The sequence below is a fragment of the Trypanosoma grayi genome, assembly GCF_000691245.1.
Source record: "Trypanosoma grayi strain ANR4 Tgr_217_V1, whole genome shotgun sequence".
NCBI classification, from domain to species: domain Eukaryota; phylum Euglenozoa; class Kinetoplastea; order Trypanosomatida; family Trypanosomatidae; genus Trypanosoma; species Trypanosoma grayi.
The window spans coordinates 2464-23002 of record NW_008825836.1 but is presented as its reverse complement, the minus strand read 5'-3'; the positions used below and the strand labels follow the sequence as shown (position 1 = coordinate 23002).

At 56.1% G+C, this 20539-nt stretch overlaps 11 protein-coding genes across 11 annotated transcripts; 1 reads left to right on the top strand and 10 right to left on the bottom strand.

The window, feature by feature from the left end:
* Positions 1-111: 111 nt before the first annotated feature.
* On the top strand, positions 112-444 carry DQ04_02171120 (hypothetical protein; the record flags this gene model as incomplete). Its single annotated transcript, XM_009311601.1, has 1 exon — positions 112-444. One exon carries the CDS (start codon positions 112-114, stop codon positions 442-444), a length of 333 nt encoding a protein of 110 aa, XP_009309876.1.
* Positions 445-3227: 2783 nt separating this feature from the next.
* On the bottom strand, positions 3228-3605 carry DQ04_02171110 (hypothetical protein; the record flags this gene model as incomplete). Its single annotated transcript, XM_009311600.1, has 1 exon — positions 3228-3605. One exon carries the CDS (start codon positions 3603-3605, stop codon positions 3228-3230), a length of 378 nt encoding a protein of 125 aa, XP_009309875.1.
* Positions 3606-3656: 51 nt separating this feature from the next.
* DQ04_02171100 (surface protease GP63) lies at positions 3657-5780 on the bottom strand (the record flags this gene model as incomplete). The annotated part of the gene is made up of 1 exon (XM_009311599.1): positions 3657-5780. The coding sequence occupies one exon, from the start codon at positions 5778-5780 to the stop codon at positions 3657-3659; it is 2124 nt and encodes a 707-aa protein (XP_009309874.1).
* Positions 5781-6505: 725 nt separating this feature from the next.
* DQ04_02171090 (3a2rel-related protein) lies at positions 6506-7456 on the bottom strand (the record flags this gene model as incomplete). The annotated part of the gene is made up of 1 exon (XM_009311598.1): positions 6506-7456. One exon carries the CDS (start codon positions 7454-7456, stop codon positions 6506-6508), a length of 951 nt encoding a protein of 316 aa, XP_009309873.1.
* A 309-nt stretch (positions 7457-7765) lies between these two features.
* DQ04_02171080 (hypothetical protein) lies at positions 7766-9400 on the bottom strand (the record flags this gene model as incomplete). The annotated part of the gene is made up of 1 exon (XM_009311597.1): positions 7766-9400. The coding sequence occupies one exon, from the start codon at positions 9398-9400 to the stop codon at positions 7766-7768; it is 1635 nt and encodes a 544-aa protein (XP_009309872.1).
* Positions 9401-9624: 224 nt separating this feature from the next.
* DQ04_02171070 (hypothetical protein) lies at positions 9625-10506 on the bottom strand (the record flags this gene model as incomplete). The annotated part of the gene is made up of 1 exon (XM_009311596.1): positions 9625-10506. The coding sequence occupies one exon, from the start codon at positions 10504-10506 to the stop codon at positions 9625-9627; it is 882 nt and encodes a 293-aa protein (XP_009309871.1).
* Positions 10507-10829: 323 nt separating this feature from the next.
* DQ04_02171060 (hypothetical protein) lies at positions 10830-11612 on the bottom strand (the record flags this gene model as incomplete). Its single annotated transcript, XM_009311595.1, has 1 exon — positions 10830-11612. The coding sequence occupies one exon, from the start codon at positions 11610-11612 to the stop codon at positions 10830-10832; it is 783 nt and encodes a 260-aa protein (XP_009309870.1).
* A 54-nt stretch (positions 11613-11666) lies between these two features.
* Positions 11667-12191, bottom strand: DQ04_02171050 (hypothetical protein; the record flags this gene model as incomplete). Its single annotated transcript, XM_009311594.1, has 1 exon — positions 11667-12191. The coding sequence occupies one exon, from the start codon at positions 12189-12191 to the stop codon at positions 11667-11669; it is 525 nt and encodes a 174-aa protein (XP_009309869.1).
* A 78-nt stretch (positions 12192-12269) lies between these two features.
* DQ04_02171040 (hypothetical protein) lies at positions 12270-13223 on the bottom strand (the record flags this gene model as incomplete). The annotated part of the gene is made up of 1 exon (XM_009311593.1): positions 12270-13223. The coding sequence occupies one exon, from the start codon at positions 13221-13223 to the stop codon at positions 12270-12272; it is 954 nt and encodes a 317-aa protein (XP_009309868.1).
* Positions 13224-13249: 26 nt separating this feature from the next.
* DQ04_02171030 (hypothetical protein) lies at positions 13250-14173 on the bottom strand (the record flags this gene model as incomplete). Its single annotated transcript, XM_009311592.1, has 1 exon — positions 13250-14173. The coding sequence occupies one exon, from the start codon at positions 14171-14173 to the stop codon at positions 13250-13252; it is 924 nt and encodes a 307-aa protein (XP_009309867.1).
* Positions 14174-15315: 1142 nt separating this feature from the next.
* Positions 15316-18009, bottom strand: DQ04_02171020 (hypothetical protein; the record flags this gene model as incomplete). Its single annotated transcript, XM_009311591.1, has 1 exon — positions 15316-18009. The coding sequence occupies one exon, from the start codon at positions 18007-18009 to the stop codon at positions 15316-15318; it is 2694 nt and encodes an 897-aa protein (XP_009309866.1).
* Positions 18010-20539: the final 2530 nt, after the last annotated feature.

Sequence of the window (20539 nt, the reverse complement as noted above, 5' to 3'; positions counted from 1 at the left end):
CAAGGAGCAGCTCGCCTACTGCTCATGTAGTAATGAGGGTGGTGGAGCAGCCAGGGATAGGCCGGCAGCGTGCCCGCGTCACGGCCAGCAGGGCACATCGGCGCCGAGTGCATGCCGCCACGCCGCATGCACAGGCCGGATAGCAGCAGCAGCACCACAGCTACCTGTGAAGAGCAGCAACAACAGCAGCAGAAAGGCGGAGAGATCGAGAATGGTATCATGACCACACAGCGGAAACCGAAGCAACGTTTATTGCACTCAGCACTTCAGAAGGGCGGAAGTGCTCCTGTGTACATCCCAAGCGCCCCAAAGCCCCGTGGGCACCATATTTCTGTCCTTCAAAGAAACCCCAGGGTCGCTGTGCGACAAGCAATACAAGCCGAAGCGCTTAACAAACAAAACAGAAACCTTTTTTCGGTGTCGGAGAGCGACAAGCAATTGTAAAAAAAAATTATGTGTACTTGACTGTTCGTCTAGAAGCATACTCTCACGTACCTAACGATTTGTTGGTCTTTTCGCTGCGGACGGGGCGACCGTACCACGGCCACGCTGAAGAAGCGCTGTGTGTTGTGGCCCACCCCATTCGCAGCGACCAGGCCGACCAGCGCGGCGTGCTTGAAGCCGTGCGACTCAGCGCTCCCGGCGGCTAGAAGAGTTGCTGCTCGTGTCACGAGTGGAGTGGGAATGGATGAGGCTGCTGCCATTTGCAGCGATGGTGCACACCTCGCTGTACTTTGGGCACTTGATGCTGCCGCTCGCAAAGGATGAAGACGTCATCGACGGCCTGAGTGAGTCGCCCTCGGGGCAGTCGTGCCACTTCTCGTCGCCAGCATGCTTCACCTTCATAGCACCGTCAGCACACTGCACAGCCGCGCAGACGCCGCTTGTGAAGATCTTGGCCCCGAAGGAGCCCCTTGCCACAAGATCCTCCCCATCAAGGCACCACGACTCGTTGCTCAGAAGGCTCCCTGGATACGGAGACGCTCCCCTCTCCCCGCAGAAATACTCACTGAGCTCGACACTTGGGCAGTAGTCGGTCAGCGATGACTCATCACCAGCAACCTTATTTTTAACGAAGTACCGATACTTCTCGGGATGTTCTTCTTTGTAAGACCGCCTCATGCAACTCCCAAACCCAAGACGATCCGAGGAGCACATCCACAAACTGGGAGATTCTCCGTTGCAGAACATGTCCGGGTATTTTGTGGTGCCGTTCGTCATACACTTCTCCTTTAGCAGGCCGCAGCCGGCGTTACTGCCCCAGCTCATCGGCTCCTCCATCCCCCAATTGGCGCGGAAGAAGCCCATATCCTCGAACGCCGCCATCGTCAGTGCAGTGTAGAGGTAGGCGCCGAGACCAACCGGCGCAGCCATCAGCTCGTCCTTCGCGTTGCGCCGCTCCCAGTGCGACAGTGCCTTCCCCTCACCACCCTCGTCCTCCAGCTCCATGCCCACCAGATCACCGCAGCTGTAGTGCGCTCGTGTCTTCTCCTTTGTCTTCTTAGAGCTCACAACTGCCACTTGCGGTTTGTCGCGCACACCTGCTACTTTCGATATCATACCAAGGGAATCCATCAGCTCGTAGGCAAAGCCAAGCGCGTGTGCGATCTCGTGTGCAACAAGACGAGTGGAGTGACGCAGCGCTGACGCCTTGATATTGGCTACGTTCATTGCAGCAGCGATTGGACGATCACCAATCGCAGCGCAGGGCACCGACCACATGTCAGCCTTCCTCGAGGGCCCAGCCGCAACATACAGCACCATGTCTGCAGCCCTTACACCTATCCTCTGGTGAAACCCAGGTACTGTGAAATTACTGCATATAGTTCCCTTGTCAAATCGAGGCACTTTCAAACGTCTGGCCCCGCTACGGATAAGCAATCTATCCGTGTGCAATTTCACAGCTGCAGGGATAAGCCTACGTGTAAGAATGCGCATTGACGTCGCAGTAATGATGTCCAGATCTTCACAGAAAAAGCTCCCGCCCAAAAAGTTGGGCCGCTCCACACCAACCTCACTGCAGTACTTTGATGGGTCGTCAAGGTCCTTCGTGGACACCACAATGCGGAGGGGAGCCCAGCTGTCCGATGTGGCCACAGTATACTTTTGAAAGGAGTTCTGGCCCTTCTGCGGCACCTCCGCAACCATGGCGACTGGATGATTGCCATTCTCCCTCATAATCTCATCGAACCCACAGCGATGGCGTGGAGAGGCGAGACACGCACCGGCACAGCACAGCAGCACCACAAAGAGCGACAGTTTGGCATTGAGGAACCGGTGTTTCATGTTTCGTCCGTGTGTGGTTCAGGGCAGTAGCACAGTAGGCAGCAGTGGTTGTCTAAAAGAGAAGGGAAAGGAGTTGATGCAGAGAGAGACAGAGAGGCGTGCGTGGAGCACCAGCGAGTCATCATTCACACACACAAGCAGAAGGAAGGGGCGCACGCACGCAAGCAAGACTGTTGCCACGGGCACTATATCACACGCACTAGAAGTCAGCTCACCACGCCGTCAAACCCTCAACACACCACGAGAAGCAAAGCACGCCGGCGGCAACAGCAACAGAAACAGGCACTGCAGAAGAGAGTGCGCATGTCTGCAGTACGCTACGCGAAAACGGTAACGCCTCAGGGCGCGCGATGACACACACTGGCGGCTGTGGTGCGTGTGCATGCATTCCGTCTCTTCTCGGGCGGAGGGCACCACTGTGCAGCGGTCAGCAGCACTGTGCAATGTGTCCACTGACTCTTTCGTCGGCGCTCCGACCGCCCCGTGCATATACGCTATGAGTGTCCAGCCAAGCCGTGCCACCCCCTCAGAGTCGGCACGTGGAGCTGAGCAGCCACCGGCCGCACCAACGTCAGAGACTGTCGACTGCCACGTGCGTAGCGCACTTAGACAGCATTATGACGGCAGCAGCACCCATGACGGCGGGGCTGGCGAAGAGCAGCAGCGCCGCCCACATGCAGCCATGTCTAAACGCACCTACCTACCACAGCAGCAGCGAGAGGGCTGCGGGGAAGAAGACTCACACGGACAGCAGTGGTAGCCGCAGCAGCAGCACAAGCACCCCAAGCAACCGCCAGCACCACAGAGGGCGCACCACGCACCGAAGCTCTTAATATTGGATGAAGCCCCAAGCCCAAGCCCAAGAAAGAAGCTGTTGCGTGGATCCAAATTATGAATCGTATATTTCGAAAAAAAAAATTACGTGAAACTGACGTATTTCCCTATTCCCCAGACCAAGAAACACTTACGTGAAGTCGAATCAGAAGCACACAGGTTATTGCGCTTGCGTCCTGTCCGTGAAGAGGAAGGAACGGTCGCATTCTCCATCGAGAGCGGTTCACAGCAAGAGAAAAGCATAAAAGAGGGGGGGAAAGCCCATGACGGTGGTAACGATGCAGTCCTGCGGGTCGCAGGTCTGCTGCCGAAGCAGCACGCCACGCCACATGCTTATGTGGTGCCTTGTGCAACACAGCAGGCGAGTGCAAAGCTGCCCAAGTATCAGCAAGGAAAAGGAATTGTATTGTCACTGGTGAAGAACACAAAATGGAGCAATGTATTAAGCCCAAAAGATCCCGTAAGAAGAGTAGTGTGTATTCCATAAAACTTGTTTCTGCCGATTTGGCGCGCGGGCGCGTTTTTCCAACAGACCGTCACGCGGTCTGCAAGGCAGTGGCGGCTGCAGCAAGAAACGCGAGCGGCGCGACAATGCTGGCAGCCGTACTGACGTCGGCATCCCCGTTAGAATTAGGGAGAGCGGTGATATCGGCAATGGCTCTGGAATCCACTGAGACACTCGTGTCAGCATGAGTACCCGACGTGATGCTGTTGTCGCTGGAGGGAGCAACAGCGTAATTAGCGGGGCCGCTGTTAATGTCGGTATCGTAATGGGAATTGACAACACCTCTGTTGGCATCCTTCGGGCTGGCGGTTCTGCTGACAGTGACACCGGCGGAATCAGGGTTACCGCTGCTCATGTCAGAAGTAACCTTTGGAGCAGTAACAGCTTTGTTCCCCCCATCAAACGTGGAAGAAGAGCTTCTGCCGCTGGTGTCAGGACTGGACTTGATGGCGATGCGGCTGCTTCCGTCGCCGGCGACGGTGCACACCTCGGTGTACTTGGGGCACTTGATGGTGCCGTTCACAAAGGCCTGCGACGTTGACGACGGCGTGAGTAAGCCACCCTCGGGGCAGCTGTGCCACGTGTCGTCGCCGCCATACCGCACCTTCACAACACCGTCAGCACACTGCACGGCCGCACAGACGCCTGGCATCTCTTCTGGCTTCGATGTATTCAAAAAGAGGCCGTTCCCGTCCAGGCACCACGAATCTTCGCCCATTATGTTTCCAAGTATATCCCCATAAGCATTGGCGCTGCACATAATTCTCTCAGGCACCAGGATAGGGCAGTGGTCCGTCAGATGAAGGTCGGGTGCACCGAGATCCGGGCTTGTGAAGTACCGAAACCGTTCGGGAAGAGGCGACTCATGCTTGTCAAACTCACAGGCGCCAAAGCCAAAGCGATCCGAGGAGCATTTAACAATTCCTTTTTTACTGCAGAACATGTCCGGGTATTTCGTGGCACCGTTCGTCATGCACTTCTCCTTTAGCAGGCCGCAGCCGGCGTTACTGCCCCAGCTCATCGGCTCCTCCATCCCCCAATTGGCGCGGAAGAAGCCCATATCCTCGAACGCCGCCATCGTCAGTGCAGTGTAGAAGTAGGTGCCGAGACCAACNCCGGCGTTACTGCCCCAGCTCATCGGCTCCTCCATCCCCCAATTGGCGCGGAAGAAGCCCATATCCTCGAACGCCGCCATCGTCAGTGCAGTGTAGAAGTAGGTGCCGAGACCAACCGGCGCAGCCATCAGCTCGTCCTTCGCGTTGCGCCGCTCCCAGTGCGAGCCTGTTGTCCTCTCGGCGTCCTCATCCTCCAGCTCCATGCCAGTAAGTTCGTCGCAGCCGTAGTGCGCTCGGGCCTTCTCCACAGTCTTGGAAGAGTTCACAACCGTGACCTGTGCCTTGCCGCGCACGTTCGTGATGTTCGCCACCATCCCGCGGGACACCATCACCTCGTAGCTGAAGCCAAGTGCGTGTGCAATACCATGAGCGGCAATGCGAGAGTAGAACCGCACCAAGAGCGTTGAAACCTTTGGGATGTTCAATGCACCGACGACAGGGCGACCTTCAGCCATGGCACACGGGGCACCCCAGACAAGGGCTCCTCGTTCCGAGGGACCAGCCGCAACGTACAGCACCATGTCCGCGTTGCTCACGCCTGTTGTGTGATGTTCAGACGGCACTGTGAAGTGTTTGCACACAGAACCCTCGGCAAACTCAGGCACCTTTAAAGGGCCGCTCACAGGCTGGACGAGCAGACGGTCCGTGTGCAGTTTCACAGCAGCAGGGATGATCGGGTTCTTAATGGCAGCAATTTTTTCAGGCGTAAGAACCATCGACTCTGTGCAATTAACTGGACTGAAAAACGTAGATCGTTCCACACCCGTCTGGTTGCAGTATTTCGACGTGTTGTCGAGATCCCTCGTGGACACCACGATGCGGAGAGGCGCCCAGCCGTCCGACCCCGCCGCGGTGTACGCCTGGAACGCGCTCTCGCCCTTCTTTGGCACCTCCGCCACAATGCCCAACGGGCGTGTGCCGCTCTGCCTCATCAACTCGCCGAACCCGCAGTGATGCTGCGCCGAGCCGAGGCACGCACTTGCGCAGCACAGCAGAAACAGCAGCAGCCAATGGTAGCTGTGGTTATTATAGTGTTTCATCGTTTTTGTGTGTATAAGTGCGGCACAGTAGTCAGTAGATAATCTATGTCAGCAGAGATTTAAGGGTAAAACGAGGTGAAGATTCTGAGTGATTTTGTGTTACCCCTCTATATGTCTACGAAAGGAAGTCGTCATATTGTGGTGGTGACACTCATGCCGCGGCACTTCACCGCCAAGTCTTATCTTCACATTATTGTAGGAATCATAAGCCAATTTGGAAGCGGTATTCTTCACCTCTTTTCGTGAAGAGATCTCGACTTTTCGCCCCGTCATAGTTAGCACCAACACAGAAGAAACACAGCCAATGTTACTCTAGACATGGAGTAAATCTGCTGAACAGCTGGCTGGACTTTTGTTTTTCTGCTCACTACGCCCAACACCGAGAGGGGCAGCTGTGAAAACAGTTGTTCAATGGTTGAGCTTTGCTCGCTGTCATCCAGACTTGCAGCCGAATCAGATAGACACACTCACACACAGATGCAGACTTTATATATTCGCTAAGAACACCACGATCAACAGTCAATAACAGTAGGAGGCACAGTTAAAGCGAGCCGGGTGACGGGCACATCCAGCACATGGTCATCCGTTTGCGCGTATTCGGTGGGAAATGACAGGCATAATGAGGACCCCATCACTCCATGTGAATGAACGCGCATACGCCCATCAAGTAGAGAAACAAAAACGAGGATTTCCCGCCGCCTGGTTTGGACTTCTGATGCTTTGCTTTAATCTTCCTTTTCTTCTTCCTCTTCCTCTTCTTCCTCTTCCTCTTCCTCTTCTTCTTCCTCTTCCTCGGTCTTGTCCTTTATCTCGCCGGAGTGCGCCACAAATGCGGATGTGTCCTTCGTCATGCCGCTCTTATTTTGAAGCGCGGCGGCGAGCGGCTCGGGCGGCGCCACTGTCGCCAAAATGTCCTCAAAGCCGCGGCTTTCATGGCGCCGGTGGTCGACAGGTATGCTGCTGCCGCCCCGCCACTGGCGGTCGCGGGGGCTTGGAGGTCCTGCAACCGCGCTCGCGCCGCCTGGCATCGGCGGCACTGCAGTGCCACTCTTGTTGTTGTTGTCGTTTGTGCTTCTGCTGTTGGCGAACTCCTCGCTGACGAGTTTCTTCAACCACACACGTGTCGTTGTAGCATCATATGACCCTACAGCCTCCCCCTCCCCTTCGGGTAAGGCATTCTCAGTCATGTCCGCCGTAGCCTCTCTGTCTCCCTCCAAATCGCCGCTAACGTTGCTTGCAGCATCGGCCACGGTGCGCCGCCACATTCGTCGCTTTTCGTGCTGCTGCGCCTCCTCGAAAATAGGGTCAAACTCTTTTGTCGTACCGCTCAGATCGAGAGCCAGCGTGTTTCCATCCACATTGCTGCTCTGTGGGTAGTATCGATGCGTTAACCACTCACCACCGCCAATGGCGTATCCCATCTCAACGTCGTCCACTTCTCCTGGCTTTCGCTCGCCCCACAGCTTCAAACGCCGTGCGAGGCGATGATAGCGGCATCTGCGACAGTAGCGCGCCAGAAGGTACGCCCCCCACACCGCCGGGATGAGCAGCAACAACAGTAGCAGCAGCAAGAGACGCGGTGAATGCCTTTTTTCATCGGAGGAACTCGCCGAGGAGATGTTGGCAGCAAGAGTGTGCGGCAGCACCATGCTCATGTCTACAGAAGATTTATTCATTCTTCCCTATTTGAGTGCACATTAGCAAACTGCTACAAAGGGCAACAAGGGCAATACTCAATAAGGTACGCACATCGCTCTCCACAATACCGCCGTAGCACCGTCATATGCCCCACAAGAGCAGTGACGTCATCGCCTCAACCTCGCACGCTCCCTCCCGCTACTCTGGCATCTCCCCACCAGGAAATGCACCACATAGAGGGCGCAGGTCACACACTGGAGGAGAACAGCATACACACTAAAAAATAAAAAAAAAAACAAATCTTAGTACAGCTATGCCAGCTCGATTCAGACTCTACACCCCTCAATTCAAAGCACCGTCCGCGGTGACGATGCACGCCTGATGTCCACGTCACCACTCACTCTTCCCTGGCGTGCAGCGGCGTAGTAGTCGGCCGGTGGTGCATCAACGACACGGTGATGAAACGGATGCGGCCGTTCCTCATCCAGCAGCCGCGTGGCCGCGGCCGTCGCATCCCGCATAGCAACCAAAAACGCACCACCGCCCGAAGACGATAAAGGGGCCGTCGGCGTCGAGAAATCCATCGATGATGACACAGCAGTGCGGCGCAACGGTGCAGCATGTGTTTTTGCTGCTGTTAACGCCTGCTCCTCCTGTGTGGCGTTAGATGTGCGATCACGCGAGACACAGATAGACGGCGCATCCCACCCTGTGCTGTGCGGCTCAAACGAGAGAAGCTGGTGGTGCGGCTCGTGGCCAAACGCTGCGCCGAGAACCGCCCTCTTGCGCCGCTCAAGCGCTTCCGCGAGGCGTGTCTCCAACAGCTGCAGCTGCGCAACCATCGCGTGGCGTTCCGCCTTGATCTGCGTGAGGGCCTCCTGCTCTCGCAGTGCAAGGAGCCGCTGGCCCCACTTCACGCGCCTCTCGGCGTCGCCGACGCGCTCTAGCAGCACCGATTCTTCGCTCTCCAATCGGCGGACGCTTGCGAGAAGCGTCTCTCGCTCCTCTCCCGCGAGCTCATCAGAGCGCACCTGTAAGTCGCGCATTCGAGCGGCGTGCCGGTGCTCGCTGTGCCACGCGTGCATCGCCGCTACGGCACGCATCACCAGCAGGCGCCGCATGTGTTCCTCCCGCAGACACGCCTTGCGCCGCGCCGCGTCCTCGCGCATCCACAGCTCGGCCTGCTCAACAATAAATCGTCCGTGCAGCTCCGCCTCGAGGGCGCGGGCCAGCGCCGTGCACGCAATTGTCTCGTCGTTGGAAGCACTGCCAGCGTAGCCAGTCTTCACTGATGAGGACACACCGGTCGACAGCACCACGTCAACAACACGCACCACCTGGTCGCGCGCCATGGATCCGGGCACAGCTGTACCCCCGTGGTCTTTGCGCCTTGCTGCTGTTATATCCGATGACCGTGTCGCCCCACTGGGCCATAGCGGATCCTCATCTCTCATAGTGTCGAGTTTGTCCAGCGAGACTGCACGCGTTGCTCGCCTTTTGAAGGCATCTAGCATCTGCTGCTGCAGGGGCACATCAACTGCCACTGGGACGTTGTATTGGTGGCCGTTCAATGATAACGGTGCCGCCGCCGAAGCAGCCACCACCGCCGCCGCTGTAGCAGTAGTAGTAGTAGTAGTAGTAGTAGCCGCTGACGTAGCGAAACTGAGTGGCGCCTTCCTTGGAGAAAAGAGAGGGCTTCTGCCAAGACCATTACGCTGCATCGGGGCGAATGACAAACGCGCCTTGGTAGGGCTGGGTGACGGCGACATGGAGGCTGCGTTCATCAGTTTTGGAGGCAACCACGATGGGGATACTGTATTTTCCTCCTGTTGCTGCTTCTGCTGCCGTTGTTCTTGCCTCAAACCCTTCACGTGGAAGATAGTAGTGCCATCCCACAACTTGTGATGACGCGAGACGATAGGAGACGTGTACGACGATGATCCCTCATCATGCGAAGATGCAGCACCACCCCCGCTGAGCATTTGACCTTTTTGTGTGGGTGGCTATCCACCTTTCCAGAGCGGTACGCCCCAAACGAAAAAAAAACAAAAGCAGAAGGGAGGGGCAACACGAGTAGACTACGTGAAGTGTGGTTAACCCCTAGGGTGGGGGAAACCTCCTTCACACATCATCAATAGCAATCGCATCAAAGTCAACACCAACAACAACAACAACCTCCCCAAACACTAGAGCATGAGAAACAAAATCACCACCTTGTCACAGCCTCCTCATTGATAGGACGATGCCACGCCTGTCCCGTTTCCTGCAGCTTCCGTTGGTGCTTCTCCCGATCCGCTATCTTGGCCCGTGTCCACATCACCTCTGCCACGTGCTTGTTGTCGAGGTACGCCATCCAGTTCTTCTTAAGCAGCCGCGCCTCATCCATCGGTGTGTATGGTGCCGGCAGATCTAATGGCAGCGTCGCCTTCTTCGCGCCAGGTGCACCACGTGGACGGTACTGCGGGCAATGCATCGCAAAGTACGCCTTACCCCGTAGTGTCAGCGCCCATGACTGGCCCTGCGGTGTGTGCAGCCATTTCTGCTCCCACTGCTGGCGTGCGCGAACCTCGTCACCCGGTTGGTGTGCCTTTGCGGCAGGGATTGTACGATGCGTCAGGGGCGCAGCACCATTGCCGGAGTGTAGCGTACCACCGATTGTTTCAATGGAGTCCTCCGGCACGGTATAGAACTCCGCGTTATCACGGATACCCATGATGATTGGTTTGAGGTCCTTAAGGAACTGCTTGTAGATGTTTATCTCCGCCTGCTCCATCAGTCGCCTGCCCTGCGCGCAGGCATCCGCGTACGCCGCAAGGATCATTTGCTGTTGCTGATACACCGAGATCTCCTCAATGCACGGATTGACGCGCACCCGCTTCAAAAAGCCGGCCGGTGTTGTCACGACCTCCACACGACCCCCCCACTCGCGGCCTACCACTTCCATCCGGTCAAAGCGTATCTGGTGCTCGTACTTGTTGTTGTAGACGTACGCCAGAATGCGGTGAAATTGCCGCTCCGACATAAGGCGGCCGTGATGCGCCCACAGCGCGCCACGCACACGCTCGGTCACACGTCGGTACACCTCCATTTTGAATATACTACCACTACCACTATCTGCGACATTCATCAGTGAGGAAAAAAGCGCACAAGTAAAACAACGAGAACTCTTTTATCTCTCTATTTCCCCTTTTATTTTTTTTTGGGAATTTGCTTGGGTCTGTTAGCGGGTATTTGCCTTTCTGGTGCCCCTCCGCTCAAGTTTTAGAGTGGCGCCAGATCTTCCGCCATATCACGGTACACCGACTCCAGATCCGCGTCTACATCGGTGTAGCCCGGCTACGCCACAACGTAGGCGCTTGTGGGAGGTGCGAATTGCTGCAGCGCCTCCTCTCCGTATAGCCGCCGGCGCAGTCACCTCTCCTCGTTCTCGTGCCGCTGGATGGCCCTGTGGACATGGCGGATAAAGTCCGCCTCGTTCTCTTCGACCCAACTGCTGCGCCAGTCCAGTGGGTATTCGACATCGGTCGCCGGCCAAGTGTGACGCAGAGAGCGTGCCAAATCCGCAACAGACAACGTGGAGTTGGCACGGCGCACACCTTCCTGCTCGTTGGGCAGGCAGCCATGCATCACTCGCACCAACTCCGTACCTACGGCGAGCTCTAGCAGCTGTGTGGGGAGACGCGTGGGCGGACGCAGCGAATCGTTGCGCCGGTCTGCCGCACACGCAGCCGCACATTCATCGGACAGTGAGTAGCTATCGTTGGGCTCAGCTTCCCGCAGAGGGGAGTTAAAGCACCAAAGCTGCGAGACGTTGGTGGGTGGTGCCTGCTGCAGTTTGCACAGCAGAGCCCCCAGCAAACAAGATGCACCACACAGGAGGCGCAGTATTAGTAAAGGTCTCAAGAGAGCCTCGCTGCTGCATATACTCATGTCTTCCGAAGCAGAAGGCACGGCGGAGTTAGAGTCCGATAAAGAAAGCATGAAGAGTAGCCACGCTTGACGTTCACCATCATCACCACTGGGCACTTTTTTCTGTGATTCCACCACACGACCCAGCCACTGCCTCAATGTACCTGCTGAAACCTCAATAAATGCAAGTCGTGCCACCTCTTGTGTGATGGTGACAAGATGAGACAAGACATCTACACACAAAGACTTTGTCTTGCCTCGAAAACGATAGAACTCTTCAAGCATGAGCCGCTACCCGGGTAACGTTAGGTGGTGAACTCGCCACGCCGCTACAACGCGCTAGGGATCACGGCTGAGGGCTCCACTGTCATTATTAACTTTTTGCCCAGTGCCATTGTTGTTGTTGTCGTCGTTGTTGTCAATCCCAATATAGTCATTGTTACTACAGCTTCCCCCGCTCTCTGCTTGAAGCGCGAGCCAGAAGCAGTGCGCAAGTGGATCGGAGAGACAAACGCCAACCATCAACCAGCGCAGCAGGCACCACCACAAAGGCAGTGAGACCAACAGCGGGTCAACGCCAGTGCACCGCAAGAATTCCCTCGCAATACCTTCACAGACCCAGACGGGGAGAGTGGTTAGCACGTGTCCTAACGCGTTGGTCACATCCTCTTCGGCGCAGCCCATCGCGGCACGATCACGTTTGCCGCCACTGGCGTTATTCACGCGGCGCTCGAGTTTCTGCATCAGCACAGCAACACCTTCGTCCCACCCCAGAGCGGCGGTGATGAGACGGCAGGCCTGTCGCTTCTGCACCAAATCCACAAAGCTCTTGTACAGCAGGTCGCATCGGTGGGCCGTGTCCATCTGTTCTTCGCACGGCACGCCCCAGAGTACCCACGATCGACGCGGTGTGCGCAGAATTGAGTCGGCCTCTCGCAGCAACTACTGCACATCCCGCGAGTACACCACTTGCTGTGGTGAGCCTTCGTTTAGTTTCAAGAGAACAAACTGTTGCCTCCGGTGCTGGTGAGTACACTGCGCTGCGACAGAGTCAGCAGTCTGCGTGTGCTCATCCGCCCTTGAACCAGCAAGTATCACATAGAGTCGCTCCTCCAACCACGTCAGGCTGAACTGGTCGCGCGTGTCAACGGTGCATATAACCACATCTGCCTCCATGCATTGCGTGCGGAGCAACTCCCGTGACGAACACCCAGGGATGTCAACAACGCGCACCGCCACAGACACCCCACAGTCCACCACATGCATCACCGCCTCACTGACTGCTGTTGATGGCTGCACAAGAAACCGCGCGTCGTCCGAGAGAAAAACATGAGTCTCTCCATACGCCGTCAACTTCACACGTTGCGTCCCGTCAATGCTTCCTATCGTCCTGTCATTTGACGATGGTGACCGCAAAGGCAACTGCAACTGCGACTGCAGAACAACACTAACGATGTCGTCTTCCACCTCTTCAGTGACAGTGCTACCACCGCCGCGCCGGAACCACCTTTCGATTTCACGCAGCATGCCAGCGTTGCCGCAGCCGTGGCTTTGAGCCCACAGCCACCGCACCACCATCGTCTTCCCTGCTGCAGTGTTGCCGACAATGGCTGCCTGCAGCGGTTTTTTTCGAAATGCGGCGGCGGCGGCGGCAGTGGAGAGCACCGCGTAGCAATGTCCTGCTACATCTCTTGTTTCTTCCTCTTCCTCGCACACCTCCACGCCTCTCAGAAGGTCACGCGGCACAAAGCTCGCCACTTCACCCGGCGGCGAGAATGGAGTGTCAGTGAAGGAGTTGCCACTTGTCAGGCTCTTGGGTGATGACAAAAAGCACCCCGGACGACGCGGGACCTGCAGGCCAAGCTCACGACGGTGTGAGTGCCGATAGAGCTCCATTTCCAAGTGGCTACGCCACAGCGGCGTCAACGTAACACATATAGCGGAAACAAGACAGGAGTTAATGGCAGTGTGGAGGGAACGGCGCCAAGTGTATGAGAATCAAGACTCGCAGCGGTGTGCCATTCAGCGTCGTTGTTGTCGACGTGAAGAGGAACAGGACGCATACGCCAGTATGTCTGCATATCCGTTTGTGGCTTCTCCTCCAGAAAGAACTCTGCCATGCTTGGTTTTCTGTCGCGGTACGACGAGACCACGGTGTTTGGTGATAGTACCGAGCCCTTCTCCCTCTTCCCCTTCTCAAACCCCGTCCCAGTGGAAGAGCAACGCACGCACGGTGGTGGCGGCAACGCTGTTGTTAGAGCAACAGGAGTGAGTGTCATCCTCTCCAAACTGGTGGAGGCAGTTCCGTCTATCATAACACTTGGGAAGTCAACAGAGTGCAACACAAGCCCAGCGGAGACTTTCGCCCGCGCATCGTCGGCAAAGAGCACGAATTTCGATGCGGCATGCGGGCAAGGAGTAAGACGAAGCTTTGGAGTGCCACCCAACGCGCAGTTGAGCATCCCGCTCGCCTCTTCATACTGCGCAACAAGCTGTACGTACCACGCTGTCGGCACCGACAACGATGCGGAGCCCACAGAATCTGACGCCATTGCTGCAGCACCATTGGTGACCACAAAGAGGTGGAGGTGTGCGGCACCTTTGTGAATGGCGTCCCGCTGCAGCTGCGGCGAAAGTCTAGTTGGCTCCTTATGACGGTGGTGAGTAGACGCGAGACCATCGTAGGTTTCTGGCCCAAGTAGATCCGGAAAATCCTCCGCGAAGCGCAACTCTGTCAGCCGCTGATGCTCCTCAAGGAACGAAAAGTCATCCACATCCGCTGGTGACACCGGCAGCGGGCCATCGAGAGGCGGCGCCGTCGCCCTCACTGCAGTCATCATTAGCATCACTTCGTGGCGGCTGCGGATACGCCGCACGCGGTGGCAACACCGATGGGTAAGGTAGATCGAGCTCCACTGAGGCACGCAACACCCCCTCATTGTCCGAGGAGATGCAGACCTCTCTAGAAGGTAGCCCAACCGGAAAAGCATCACTCTTCTCTTTCTTCTGGCAGGAGAGAAGCAGATCCACTGCCGACTCCGCCACGGGCAGCAGCAGACCACGCTGCAAGTCTCTCCACCATCTAGCGACCAGCACGGTTGCCTTTGGTGAGGGCGAGCTGCACACCGAAGCGCACGCCTCGCCGCGGAAGCACAACACAATGCCGGGGCGCTGCTCTAAGAAGCACGGCGGAGGCGATGCAGAAAATGTATCAGCGGCGGGAACTGCGTTGTCACCTGCAACGTACAGAAACCACTGTGGAGCGATAAACAAGATAGACGCGTCGTCACCCTCCACACCACGGACACTTGCCATCAAATGTTCCGCAATTAAATCTGCCAATTGTGCCTCACTCGGCAGCGTGTCGTTTCGCCGCGACACGACGCCTGTGCGACACCCCTGCAATGCGGTCACAGTGGCCATTACCGTCCTTCCCGAGGAGCAGCTGGTGAAGCACCGCATCCCCCGTCAGGCTCATCGTCCTGACAGCATTGCAACTCACAGCACCAGACGGCAACGAAGGCCAGTACACCTGGAGAGAATTACCGTCCAAACGAACCACCGCCTCGCGAGAATCATCGATAACAGTCTACGCGCGCCCCGTGGCGCTTGAAGTGCAGGTCGCACGATCACCTGACACTGCCAATAGCAGCACGCGCATCACCCCCTCAGCTTTCAAGGGACGCCATGGTGAACGTGACGGCATCCAGCACCCATGCTCTTCCTCTTTTTTCATCTTTTTGCACCAAGGCGCGAGGCCAAACTCTTAGTACTCGTACCCACGCACATGCATCTGTGTGTGTGTGTGTGCGTGTGTATGCGTACAGAGGATGGAGTACAGAGGAAAGGAAAAACAATTACACACACACACACACACACATGGAAGGCGCCTTTGAAGTTGTGACTAATCAATATACCCAACACACGGGAGGACAGAATGAGGTATTCAGCACGACTCCCCTCCCCAGAGACGAAAAAAAGGATGTGATCAACGACCCTTCACGTTAGACGTGGGCCAGTACGTGTTCCTCTGCCCGTAGTGCTTCCACAGCCCAACGGGCATCGAACGGTATGATATCTTTGCCGTGCTATTGAGGTGCATCTGCTGCTGCGTACGCAGCGTTTTAGTTTGTCGAATCTCATTCATATACTTGGCCGTAGTCACCTCGCCCTCAAATTTCTCAAAGTCTTCTGTAATGCGTCCAGAGTTGCGTAGGTATGCCTCGAGGTCCTTTCGCGACATGCCCTTCATCGCCGCCTCTTGTTTAACACGTTCGTTATGTTTCCGCAGGTCATCAAGTGCAGCCCATGGTGCTGTCGGCCGAACAGCAACGGCCTGCTGCACATACTGCTGGGCCGCCCACTGCGACCGTCTTCTTTCCACACCGTCTGGCTCCACAACAGAAGGACCGAATTTTTTGCCTGCCTTATACTCAGCAAGTCGACCATCATGCTCCTCGACAAGGAAACGTGTGACAGACCCGCTGCGCAGGCGCTCGCGCCACCGATCCTCTTTCGCCTGAATACGTTGGTTTGTTCTCACCGGGGTTTCCTGCTGCGCATACTTGTTCAGAATTGTCAAGAAGCGACTAACACCTCCCGTTGTCTCTTGAAGGGGCTCCGCCACACCGCCCGTCCCACTCAGGCCAAGAACAGCGGAGGCCGTGACTGCCGCTGCTGGTGCTGGGGGTGGTGTGTCAAGGTTAGCAGAAGCATCCTTATTATTCCTTTCTTCTTCCTCCTCCAGATGGCCGGCATCATTCGCCTCATCTGATGCAGTACTATTCATATTCGCACTGCCTTTGGAAGCGTCGGTCCCTGTGTACAACAACTCCAGCCGTTCCGAATCTGGGCTCTCAAGTCCCGTGTTGAGCCGAAATGACCCATAGCTGGACGTGTGTCGTTGCAGTGGGCGAGCGTGGCGCCACGCCAAGAAGCGTTGCCGCCTTCTTTTCTTTTCGTCGGAGCCAGTCTCATGCATGTCGTTTCTCTCGTCCGTCTGAAGCACTAAGGACGGCTGCGCTTCGGTTGCTGTTACCGGCGGTGTGCCCCTGTCGCCCTTGTTGCCATCGCCCTGACCATCCAGGTGAAGCACAAACTTCTGCGCCTCCGGTGTTGGCGCTGGTGTCGACAGGAGCTCAGTTGCAGCCGGTGGTGGTAACGCTGTGTCGTCAATGGCTTTGCCCTTTGTAGTGGCGAAGAAGGCCTTCGCTGTCTCCACTTCAACGTGACGTGCCTCCTGAAGCCGTTTCTGCTCCTCCTCCAGCGCCGCGCGCATATCGGCCTCGGCCTTTGCCTTGAGGACCTCTCGCAGTCGATCGCCAGGAATGAGGCCGGAGGTCTCGGCGATCAAACCGCGCAGCACCTCCACGTTTGTGCCGTCCTTTGCGGAGGTGGGGAGAATAAACGGGAATACCTTGCGGTACTTGCGTCGGTTCTTCGTGATGACGGCGTATATTTGCCGCATGACGGAACAAACACGTGAGTGTGGCACTGAGTCACACTTGGTTAGTACCACAAAAAACACCCCGTGGAGGTTCTCCAGCCATGTAAAGTAGCGCAAATCCGCTTTAGTAAGCCCACGTTCGCAGTCGATACAAAACAGCACCGTGTTGACGGAGCGACGCACGCCAAGGTATGCGTCCGTCAGCTCAACCGCCTTGTCTCGCCATTGGTCCGACATGCCCTCCATACCGAAACCCGGCACATCCACAAACGTCAGCTGCAGGCCACCACCGGGGAGTTTCACGAGGCCGTTGCCCCGCACGTTGAGATACCGCTGCATCTCCGCCGGGCTGACACTCTGGTAAAAGGACACCTGTCGCGTCGTGTTGGGAGTGCTGCTAGTCTTTGCCACGGGCTGGCCAAGGAGCGCATTCAGCAGACTTGACTTTCCCGCGCAAGCCTTGCCAACCAGTACAATCTCCTGGTACAGATCGTTGATCTCAAAGAAGTAATTGTGGTTGTCGTACATCGTTTCCTTGCGGTGACCACGTCGCCGCTGGCCCATAGCACCCGCAGAGCCAGGAGCAGCATCATCAGCACCGTCGCGCCGCACCCCTGCCTGTTTCACCAGGGAGTAATGTTGTCCGAGCATAACCTTGTTGCCAAGCATTTTTGCCTCTTCTGATATCGTCCCGAAGCTAAGCGGCGGAGGCGGCACCAGCTTACCCTTGTATGTGTAATCTGAGGGGCGGGGATGCGTCAAGTCGTACAGCACCCGCCGCCGCTGCGCAATGAGTCGTTCCCGCTCCACCTTGAAGGCGTCTGTCACCAAGTCAATGACATCAGCGCCGACGCCACGCGCCGCTGGGTGATGCTCGCATAATTTCTTTCGCTCCGACAGGGCGGCCACCTCGCACAGCGGCGTGTTGTGGAGATCGTCCAACATAATGTCGTCATCCACCGTTTCCGCGGCCAAACAAAGTGCATCGCTGGGCTTCTGCTGCTGCTGCTCCTGCTCTTCCAGCTCCAGCAAAGCCTGCTGTGTGGCGTGGCGTGGGTACCTCAAGGGAGCAGCCGGCAGTGCGGCAAGTGTACCGCCATCCATAACTTTCTGTGTCGCCGACATCTGCTGGCTGTAGCGTGGACGGCTGCGCAACGGCACACGCCCGATAAGATCGAACGTCGCTGAAGAGGACGAAGTCGTGGCAGACCTCCACACCGGCGTCAGTGCCCGCATGGGTCCCTCGCGCAACCCCTAGAATGGTGTTTGTAAGAGGCAATGAGAGAGTGGGGGAAGGGAAAGGCGCAAACAGCGATGGCGCAACCAAACGCGCACTACAAACGCAGAAGAGCTAAACAGCACCACCACACACGCGAAACCCCAACACTCTCTCACCACTGTTCAAGATGTGAGGCCATCCTGTGGATGATAATGACGATGGTCGTGTCCTCGCCCTTTTCCCCCGCTTTGCCGCACACGGGAGGAGAGGAAAAAAATGCGCCCAACTCCGTCCTTTGGCTGTTTCTTATTTTTCTTTGTTAGTGTGTGTCTGTGTGTGTGCGCTTCTGTACATTCGCCGTGCATCTCTTCCACCCACTCTCACTCCTACACACACACACACACGCATCGGTCTCTCTCGCTCTCTCTCTCACACTCGTCTCGTCCCCTCGCCTCGCACACGCACGCAGCCGCCGCGTCCGCACCGCGCCAATGGGCCGGAGCCCGGGAGGCGCTCGCGTGCAGCAGGGGAGAGTGTGTGCGTGTGCGAGGCGAACGGCTCGGCGGGAAGCAGAATCGGCACGACGAAAGGAGAGAGAACAGAAAAACCAAAGGGTACAGAAGAAAGAATGCAAAGGAAAAAGAAAATCAAAAAAGCATTAACAGAACGGAAAAGAAACAGATGAGCTAACAAAGAAAACCCAACAAACAAACAAAACAAAAATCGGAAGCCAAAATACAACGAAAAAGGGTTTACATACGAAAGAGCGGGAGCTCGCGGCGCGGCGTGGGCTTTGTGCCTGGGCACACCCGCATGGCCGCCGACAAGCAGCACTGAGTGACGGTGTGATCCTATCTCTCTCTCTCTCTCTCTCTCGCTCCACGCGCGGGTGTAAGTGGATGTGCGTGTGCGGCGCAAGAAAGCAAACACAGCGCCCTTCCACTGCGGCGGGACGGGAGAAAGTGGACGAGCCCAGCTAAGACAGAGGAAGGAGAGAAGGGAGGGGGGCTGCGGGCAGGGAAAAATGCATCACACCCCACTATTTAGCTCGGCTTTTTTTTAGTTTTTGGAGATGAACAGGACGCGTCTACTCGCTCTCTTCTCTCCTGGTCGTGTGGCACCTTCTCGTCCCCTTCCTCTTCGTCAAGGGTCTTTCGCCTGCTCGTCCCAACCGACATCTTCGCCTCACCTGCGCAGAGTCGGTCTAAGATGTGGGGCATTGCGCGTGCAAAAGCTCAGGAGAAATGCGCTACCAACAACAAGAGCAGCGGAGGTAGAAACGTGTGGGAGTTCATAGCATCTTCTGCACGCCCCCTCTCCACCCCACACCCTGCCCCACCAACCGCACAAAAGAGAGCGATAGCCACTACAGTAGCAGCAGCGGGAATGACGACGGTAGTGGAGGATGAAGCATCTCCTTCCATCAGCGCCTCTGTCAAATGTTTCCTTCCCATATATTTTTTTTCTGATAGCACAGGTCTTCCCTCTTCCTTTCGTATTCGTGCTCCTGTGTCTCTTCGTTCTGTCCTTCCCTACGCACCGGCACTCTCTTTTTTTTTCCTTTTTTTTTTGGTTCACCTCTCTGTGTCCTCAGGAATAGATGCATATATCCTTGAACTTCATCGTTTCCTTACATTCCTTCCTGTCCACTCCCACCGCACATCCTCTTCCTTGCCTCTTTCTCTCTCTCTCTCTCTCCCCCCCACCCTATCTTTCAATACACCAACGCAGATGTTTCGGGCTTTCATTAGTTTGTGGGGTCGCTTTTAATGGTGTGATGGTCGGCATCAGCCGAGCTCTCGTATGGAGTACACATTGTTTTTGATGCTGCTGCTGCCACCACACACACACACACACACACACACACATACACGCACGCATACATACATAGACATTCTATCCTTTTCGCACTCCTCTCTTCGCATGATTCTTCTACAGCTTCGATCGGCACACCATTTCTGCTATTGGTCTTGCCCTCCTTTCATGCGGCCCTCGCTCCGTAGTCTCGATTAATGAGTGTTGTTGTTCTTCAAGTTGCTGTGACGCCACACACGCACCGACAGAGAGAGTGAGTCGCACATTCATCCCCCCCACTCCTCTTCACAGAGTCCTTGTTTGTCTCGCTTCATATATTAATGCCCGTATTCGTCAGGTCATGGCACCACTCCATTTCCTTATACTTCTTTTTTGTCCTCCCTCTCTCTCTCTCTCTCCCCCCCCGGTCTGCCCCTCCCCCTCTGTTTCCTTTGCACCTCATGTCCATCTTTCCTCTCTTCTCTGCTCTCTCTTCTTCTTCTTCCCACGGGCCCTCTTTCTTTTTTCGCTTCCTTTAGGTTTGGCATTTGGGTTGTTTGGTGGTCTTTTTTTTTGCTGTTCGGTTTTCTCCGTTTTCTTTTCCTGGGTTTTGTGTTTGTTTCGGTGCGCGCGTGTGTGTGTGTGTGAGGGAGAGGGGCATTCCGCTGCTTTATTTTTCTTTTCGTTTCATCGTCTCATTTCATTTTCCTTTTGGGCCCTTTTTTTTTGGATTTCGTGTGGCTTTTTTTTTTT